The 9,398-nt window shown below is 32.0% G+C and overlaps 1 protein-coding gene across 1 annotated transcript; it reads right to left on the bottom strand.

The window, feature by feature from the left end:
- Window positions 1-513: 513 nt before the first annotated feature.
- Window positions 514-8,625, bottom strand: LOC132712887 (macrophage scavenger receptor types I and II-like). Its single transcript, XM_060695325.1, has 4 exons — window positions 8,337-8,625; window positions 6,810-7,072; window positions 4,803-4,909; window positions 514-1,876 (listed from the first exon to the last, which is right to left on the bottom strand). The coding sequence occupies exons 1-4, from the start codon at window positions 8,471-8,473 to the stop codon at window positions 1,760-1,762; spliced, it is 624 nt and encodes a 207-aa protein (XP_060551308.1). The 5' UTR covers window positions 8,474-8,625; the 3' UTR covers window positions 514-1,759.
- Window positions 8,626-9,398: the final 773 nt, after the last annotated feature.

Genomic DNA, 9,398 nt, shown 5'->3' with positions numbered 1-9,398 from the left:
TATGAAGTTTCATTAAAATACCTCCATGGGTGTAGGAGATATGCTCCGGACAAAAATTAGACGCCGCCAGCCCAGCCGCCCATTCGCCCACCAGGGGAAAACTGTATTATGACCCGTTTTTCAAACGGGCGTATAAAAAGAATCTGATAGGTCAACTAGTATAGTGGCCATAAAATCTTTTCTCATAGCATTAGTTGCAGATCTGAGATATTCCATTTCAAAATTATGTCTTTTTCTATACGTAACTCATTAAACTGTTTTAAGTTCAAAATAATTCTAACATGATCATTATTTTTTAGTCTTATAAAAATGTTTGATATGATATTTCATCTGCCACTCTTTCTATAACTCCAACTAATTTTGTTCTCTCACAGATTTAAAGACATTGATATGCATTGCAAACAAAGATAAACACATGTCAGGAAAGGATAAGCACAGAATGTACGCTAAGTGTACAATATGTTTTATATATATCTGTATCTAATATTTAAAAATGGATTCGGTTTAGTTGCATATACTATAGCTTTTATTTAGTAAATCATTTGATCATACAAATATTTTAAACAGTGTTTCAAACAACAATAAACGCTAGACCTTTTTAAAAATCGCAAATTAACAAAAGGTATTCAGTTTGCAGAAAAAATCAAATACTGCTCTAAAACCAGACATATTCAGCTTTACAAGAAAATAGTTAAGGTTGGAAAAATCGATTATGTTGCTTAGGGGCTATTTATGGTGAACGCTGTACAGCAGTGACAAAGATTGTTCTTAATTCTTTGCTGACTGTCTGCTGGTTGGTAACTCACATTTTTCAAGATTAAACAATTATCCGATTGTAAAGGATACAGATTGTATACACATTAATATTCCCCATTTGCGTGATGAAGTGGTGTCCATTTAAAGGTAAATGTAACATTTCATAATTATACGTTTAATAGAAGAATAAAAAATAGCTTTATATGCGTTAGAGATTGTCTTCAAATGAATAACAAAACAATTCCGACGGTCAGAAAATAATAAGTCGCAAAGTTATCGTATAAAATACCCAACGGTATCACAAAGAGTATGTCGCATCTTTGTATGTAAATGAACGGAGAACACGTGACACATGCGTTCACACATTTGTAAACAAGCATGGCGGGGAAGAGGAAACCGCGTCTCTCGTTTTTGTCGCCAATGTTATTGTAAAACGAAATATAGAACATATTCTACTGTGCTTGATGAGTTGCCATCTTCAACTTCTATGCCTGTTTTGTTCTACTTAAGGGATTGGTCACTTGATTGATCATGTGTTGCTGATGACGTATCATTGTGTTATATTTAGAAGACCGAGTCGCAGAAGATTTTTTACAGCATTTCATTTTCTGTATTATTTATTAATTGTATTTCATTTTCATAAAATTATCATATTTACCATCAAATCAAACCTTTCTGATATTTTTTTTTTATTTACATAACATACATGATCTTTAAAAAGTTAACATGGGATTAAATGTAAGGACAGGATGAAAGTGAATAAATTGGTGAGCAACATGTATATAAATGGGAAAATCCAGTGGGCTGCATAATAATTTACTATCCTCTTAAAGACAAAGATTGTCATTATATAAAATGTGGCAACATTCATAACCGTAATAACGTGAATGAAACAATAATTTACCATTTGATCCATATGATTTAATAAAATTCACAAACCCATTACACTTTAAGCTCGTGTCGAATAAATCATTTAAAATTTCGTTGGAGTCATGATGATGTTTTACTTTTTCCAATTGAATTCGAGATGACCAACTTTCGTATCTCCCCTCTCTCCTTTTTCACCAGGAGGTCCAGTAGGGCCAGGTGGTCCACGAACTCCAGCCAGGCCAGGAAATCCCTTTTGATAAAGTTTAAAAATACAGATAAATTGGTTTTTTTTTTCAAAACGATCTTATTGTTCGAAATGAGTCAACCTGTAAAACATAAGGATATTTTTTACATAAAAATGAAATGATATATTTAATACGGGTACTATCACATTCATTTTCATTCGCCAGTTTATATTTGAATGTAGACATATCAGATTTATTTTACCACATTAGAAAAATGTCAGAGATTTCTATTTATCAAACGATTTCATAGGCTCAAAAGGAGAATATTCCTTTTCAACTTTACCTCTGACCCGAATAGATGGATGGAAGATACAAACTATCGGGTGATAATCGAATACGAATTTTGATATTTAGCTTTCTATTCATATGTCTACATGTGATTTCAAACTGTTTTGATATAGAAAAATGGAGTTGTATGACAATGTTCGATTTGTCTTCATTTCCCATTCGAATTATGTTTAAAAAAAACTATTTCTCAAATTCTTATCATACCAAACAAATGATTGTATTTTTTTTAATATCAGAAAACCAGCAGGGCCATGATGACCGTAAATTTCTCAAAACCAATTGTTGCCTTTTTCAAAACAGAAGTAATTAGACCACATTGGACACGTCGTTTTTGCTCACATCCGCATGATTTGTAAATCGTTTGTAATAATTCGTAAGGAAATGTTAATTATAAAGTTTTCAACCGTATTTAAATGTGTTTCCCTTTAAAACACTATATCAATTATATAACTAACGGGGCGCGGCCAATGATACTCTAGCGGCATGATTCACAGAGTATTTCTAGAGCACTCGTAAAGGTATCGCTACATATAAAAAAGAGAAAATAAAATTGCAGTTCTGTATGCTGCAAAGTATTTTTTGTTCAAAGCTTTGTACATAAGGAGAAGAGTTCGATTTCTATGTAGGTTCATAAAATTATAAACACAGTCACATCCGGGCTAGTTTAATATAGATGTTTTCATAGGTGACTTCAATGTATTACTCCGTGCCAAATATCTTAACATCTGCCAGTGTTGTTTCTGATAATACTATTTTTTAAGTCATGTTTACTATATATGTCTATGTAAACTAAGTGGCCCTAGAGCTGGATTATTTTACCAGATGGACATGATTTTGATACGCTTACAAAAACTTAAGGGACGTATTACAGTAAGGAGCTGTCCGTCCGTCTGTCTAATCAAGGAAAATACCTATGTGACTATATGAACAATAATTTACTGTACTCTCTCGTCCAGAGTAATACATTCCGTAAGCTTTTAAGTGCCTGTTTTTCGTTAAGGTGGCTAATAGAGCAATTGGGAGAACAGTGGAGTAGCAACATAAGTAAGTACTGTCCCGTTAGAGCGTCCGTATGTCTGTCTGTAGACATTTCCTTTCCGCAGGACTACTTTTAAAAGTATTCCAATTATTGTGTTTATATTCGGTATAATATTATATAGTTTGTTATGTCAAAACACCAGTCAAGTTTATTTATCGCTATAAATTTATTTCTATCCAAATGTTCTGTGGAAATTTACATGTAAGCAGAATAACATTTGAAGAAATTCAGTGATTGTATACTCGTATATACTTATTGCATTTAATTATGTTATATCAAAGCCTAGGTAAAGTTCCACATTTGCTGTCATCAATTGACTTATGACAATTACTTATGCTTTTTCTATTATTGGTTTCCGAAAGATCAATGATTGTGTGTATGAATCGTATGTTATGTCAAAACATAGATTAAGTTCGAAATTTACTAGCATTATTGTTAGAGTTTTGTTCTGCTTGCTGCAGGATAACTGTTGATGGATTGCAGCGATTACCTTTGTACTTTGGATACATAAATGTTATGTCAAAACAAGTTGTCAACAATCAATTAATCATTGGCAAAGCAATGTCCCTTTATATGCAAATATAAATGTTTAATTATCTTCCATTGCTAGTATGCTAAAATCCCATCAAAATGGACAGTATAAGTTATTCTGTCACATTTTAGAGAAGGTGACAACCTACTGGTGGTTGTCAGATCCTAATGATCAGATTGGATTCACAATATTTTTGTAGTGGAGTGAAATGTAAAGCAATACGCAAAAATTTAAACCCTGTGCATTGATGTTTCTGAGAAGGAATTTAGAGTCTTATTTTGAACTCCTATGGAGACTTGGACCATTTAATGCCTATAAATTATCTGTGAAGTTTAATAAAAATTTACATGGTTGTTTTAACGAATTTTAGATAACGACAACTAACAGATATATAATCCCGAAGATTTGTACAATCTTAGTGGTTATTTATAATGAATTGATTAGACATGCACAAAGGATGGAACGTATTGCTTTTTTATTCTGACATGCACATAGAAAGAAAAATTATTAAAATGTTCACTAAGTTAAACTTAGTTTAGCGGAAATGTAATTTATGACGCTAATTTATTTGCTGACGTCAAATTTTAAGTAATAATTATTTTCTTATACCGCACATAAGTCGTGAAATAATGCTATTTATCATATACCACGACTCAGTTTAGATAGTATGTGCGCTTTTTTTACATGATGTTATATGCTTTATACAAATATAGCTAAACGTAACTATACTTTACAATATAAGCAGGTTAAATAAAGATGACGATTCTTTTTTACTTTAAAGTATTCTCAGTTTAGGTAAATATATGTGATACATGTATATAGTTCATGACTCACATTTTAATGTTTGACATATGACCAGAAATGTTGAAATAAAGAATGCCCTACTTTAAGTTATATGTAAGATATTCAAGTTCCACGCATTATCTTAATTTATTGAACCTGTAAAAAACTTCACCTTGAATATAAGATATGCACACGCAAATAAATGCATAAGTTGTGAATTGTGTGTTTTTTTTTATTTGTTAATATTCTATTTAAAAACTTTAAAAAAATGAAATAAAAAATGACATACCCTAGGTCCTGGACGTCCAGGTATTCCCTCTATCCCTGGTTCTCCAGGGAGTCCTTCAGGTCCGGGCTCCCCTTTTACCCCTTTTATAAATTTCAAAGGATGCGATGCTAAAACAGGATAATCAAGCATTTAAAATAACCATTATAAATGTGCCTAAATCCAATGTACACAATATTAGATGACTATTGAATAACTATATTATTGTTATTAGTCCTATAAAAAAGCACCTGCCACGTTCAATAACACGATGGCCTGCCTTATTGCAAGGCCAATATCTATATCACTTTTCGACCCGTGGCCGAAAAGTGATGTATATATAAAGCCCGCATTTGAAGTAATTTGAATGGCTAATAAAGCAGGGCCAAATAATGATGAAGATTGTGGTAAAACTGGGAAATGGCAGCCATTTTGTTTTAACTCGATCTATATGTAGACGCCGACAGTTGGCATAAATGAAACAAAATATTCTCAGTTCAGAACATTCACGTCATGTCATGATTAAGTAGTGTTTAACCGATTTGTGTTATACATTTACAAATGTAGATTTCACGAAACACAAACAAACATTTACCGACTTAGATCAATGAATTGCAAAGTCGTCTGCGTCTGGGAGACAACAGAAAAAATGTCGAGAGAATCATCTAGCTAATGACTTATTATATCTAGATAAACTATGTGAAGACGAACAGTTGAGTCCAGATACTTTCCAAGCTTGAAGAAGAGTCGGTGGATAAGCCCCACCCATTAACAGATTCAGAACCGGATTCTGCAGGACATCGGGAACGCTTTAAGAAAGTTTCAGTAGGAGACTGTGACAGTTTCATTAAAGAAAATGAAAATAAAAACACACACTATAAGACTGGGTGGAAAGCATCGGTGAACATAGAGACCTTGAGCAAATACCACCTGAAGAGCTTGATGTGCTTCTACCAAGATTTTTTCTTGGTAAGTAGAACTAAAATCTAAATAAATTAATGACATTTATTTGAACGATTATATAGAGATTACTTAGCTAGTGTGGAATAAACATGATATATTTCAGGCGAAGCTAAGAAACTGTAAGGGGAAGGCTTTCCTAGCGCTTTCCAGTTTCGTACCGAACATGATAAATTTATATGTGTATACAACAAACGAAAATGTCAGTTTTTTTCATAGAAATATGTACGATTTGTATTTTGTATGTTTAACATATTTCGGTGCATTTTTGATTTTTGGAAAAAAACTATTTGCCAGTTAATGTTCTTAAAGATCCATGTGATTGGCCTGTTTACTATGAATTTGTAGATCTATCTACATATGTGTATGTACATTTATTTTCAGCTGTCAGGAAGCGAGACGGCACAGAATATGAGCCGGGCACTCTAACCAGCATACAATATTCGATTGATCGATACCTTAAGGAGGAAAAAGTCTACTTCAGCATTAGAAAAGACGAACGTTTCAGTCATTCTAACCAAGTTTAGATATCCAAGCAAAAACATCTTAAGGCACAGGGCAAAGGGAATTTGACGTCTAAGGCCGAGCCACTGACTTCTGACGAATTCCAGCAGTTATGAGACAAACAACTACTTGGCAATGATAACTTCATTAAATACTATATCAGATTTAAATAAAATAATTCATATTTTGGAAAATGATACATGTACATAAGTAATAATTGAAAACAATACAAAATTGAAGTACATGTATATGATTATCATTTGTTGGCATTTAATTTCTGTCACACAATTATCAATCTTTAGAACTTTAATTAGAGAACTTTATAAAATATGAAAAGTTAGTTATAGAATAGTTCATGAAATATTTCAAAAAATATAAACATGTATTATAAACAACTATAATTTATTTGCATATCTCATCTGATCCTTGTTTGCTTTTCTCACTCTTCATTTAATGAGGTTTCAACAACACATATTACCTCATTCAAACCAAAACAAAATGAAAATTAAAGTGTCATTATGATTTATAAATTTCTATATGATTGGTCCTATTAAAAATAAGACATACCGAGTCTGGCGTCAACTTTCCCTAAGATTGACTGTTCTAAATTACCAATACGCTGCAAGAAGTCCTTGATATCTTGCGAACTGACCTCCGACTGTTTTCCAATATCTTCATTTACGGTCGCGTTTTCATCTCTTGTTTCCTTCAGCTGATCAGTCAAATTTTGGTTTTTGTTTGAGTCAATGTCGTGTAGGTTTATGAAGCACTGCTGACACCCCTTTTCTGGTAGTTCATTCAGTATACTTTCAAATGTATGGTGAAGAGTCCTGAAAATATAAATGATTTATTCATGTAATATAAATAATTATATAAAATACTAAGATGATATGTTTTCGTTTTTCGTGAAATATGGTTAATATTTTCACGAAACATAATAAATTGCCACATATTTTCACGCGCCGGGACGGCGAGTGAAAATATGTGGCAATTTATCATGTTTCGTGAAATTATATAAGATATTTCACGAAAAACGATAAAAAGAACCTTTTTATTTAATTTCATTATCAAAGAAAAATGTTTACGAATCCCCTTGCTTGCTACGCAAATGCAATTAAGTGACGTCACGTAAACAATTCTTTAAACGTCTGTACAGCGTTGATGACTGAATTAAAGATATTAGTGTTCGGATTTTTTTTCTTAGACCATTTTCTATCATTTTAGATAGTTTTCAAAACAAAATTCAACAAAAGTTATTTTGTATTTATCAGATTTTTAAACAAAATGGCGAAAGAAGTACTTTAAAATAATATAAGTTTTGACTACTTTCCTATTTATATTTCATATTTATTTTTAAAACATATGAAATATTTTGGACTGATAAAGCAACATATTTCATGGGTTAAATTAAATATAAAGAGAAAATGCAATATATTGCACAAGAAAGTTCTATTCTTTGAATGCAGCGTATCAAATTAGTTTCACATATGTGATTACTTAAACTACATTAACAACATAAATACATACATGGTGATTCTTAAATATTTGCAATAAAATAACATAATACGAAATAATAGTTTGAGCATAACAAGAATACATTGTTTGTCTGTTTTTTAATCTTGGTTTAAACTATAAAATTTAAAGTTTAATGGATCTCCTAAACGCTATTATAATTAACTATAGCACTTTGTAGTCTTACATAATTTGAAATCATAACACTATTATATTCCCGTTTAGAGCGACCGTCAGCTTTTTATCTATTAGAAAAAAAATGCTTGTGTCGTTTTTAACTAAGTATTACAATAATTTTATCTTGGAAAAATGCTTCAAATCACTGTTAAGCCTTCTCCAAAACAGCGTCCCGGGAGAATTTATAACGCGCCAGTGAAGTTTGTTTCTAAAAATAGAATATCATGTCCGCTTTACAAATTTACATATTGAAAGCGAGGTATCGACAGATTTCCTTATTGTTTATGTATTTTATCGACGGCAAATTTCATTTTTCACCAAACCATCAAAAAAAAGAAAAATATGTTTAAACTTAAGAAAGGCTGAAGTCCGCATCAAGCCGCCTCAAATAAAAAAAGTTCTTACCTCATTTCAGTAAAAGCTTCTTGTATACGGTTAGATAGTGTTCTATCCTTATCATCTTCAATACTACTATGTACAGTTCTCAGTCCATATACAAACAAAATCAAACGTAAAATATGAGTTCTTAAATAAATTGCCATTTCTTCTTTAAAACAGCCCTAACACAAGTAAATCCATAGATTTATTTTGACTGTAAATAAAAGCCTCCAAAACGCAATAACATCTGCCATATTATTCAATTAGTGTTATCTAGTGGATCGGTAACCTTTTTACACAAATTCTTGAAGTAAATACGTGTGTTCGAGCAGAATACAAAACTTGGAAATATTCAAATCAAACATTTTGCAGAATAAATCTTGGTTCGTGGCTTGAAATACGTTTTAATTTTAGAGGGTAATTACGTCTTAATGGCATAGCAAGTATAATATTATATAACGGACGTAAATAAGATAAGTACATTATTCTAACACTATCGGAGAATTCTCTCATATACACAAAGAAGGCCGAAAGCGTGCGTTATTCTACAACAAAGCAATCGCCGATCTTATTCTCTCCCTCTGTATTTGCAAACCGACACATTTACGGCGCCATTTTGTTTGAAAAATGTTATGAATATATAAAACAACTGGTTGTTGAATTTTGTTCTTGAATGATAGAAAATGGTATAACTAAGAAAATCAACACGAACACAACTATCTTTAATTCAGTCATAAACGTTGTACAGACTTGTAAAGTGCTGTTTACATGACGTCACAATGTAGCGCCAACCAACGCGTGCAAAAACCGTTCAAACAAGAACGCTGTTACAATGCAGCAAACAAGTTGAATCTCACATTTACTTCACTATCAATACTCTGTTTTCCACCGCCCTTTGTGCTTAGATTCTATATTCCTACGCATTGGAACTCAAACCGTGCATTGTATAGAAGTTAATACTTGGTTGCTGCTCGCCACTTTGCGATAATGGCCCGAAGATGCCCGCATAATGGCGAGCAGCAACCAAGTATTAATTTCTAAACAATGCACGTGAAATTGATATTTATTTCCTAAATAATCTAAATGCAG

The sequence above is a fragment of the Ruditapes philippinarum genome, unplaced genomic scaffold (genome assembly GCF_026571515.1).
Source record: "Ruditapes philippinarum isolate M1 unplaced genomic scaffold, ASM2657151v2 ctg774_1_1_1_1, whole genome shotgun sequence".
Taxonomy (NCBI): domain Eukaryota; kingdom Metazoa; phylum Mollusca; class Bivalvia; order Venerida; family Veneridae; genus Ruditapes; species Ruditapes philippinarum.
The sequence above is the reverse complement of the archived record's forward strand: the minus strand, read 5'-3'. Positions and strand labels throughout refer to the sequence as shown.

Bases quoted from the DNA above. Each gene is read 5' to 3' on its own strand.
- LOC132712887 (XM_060695325.1), bottom strand. From the start codon at position 8,473: ATGGCAATTTATTTAAGAACTCATATTTTACGTTTGATTTTGTTTGTA. The intron at 4,910-6,809 runs GTATGTCTTATT...ATCCTGTTTTAG, and splicing joins GAAAGTTGACGCCAGACTCG to CATCGCATCCTTTGAAATTT. The intron at 1,877-4,802 runs GTATGTCATTTT...CTTTATCAAAAG, and splicing joins CTGGACGTCCAGGACCTAGG to GGATTTCCTGGCCTGGCTGG.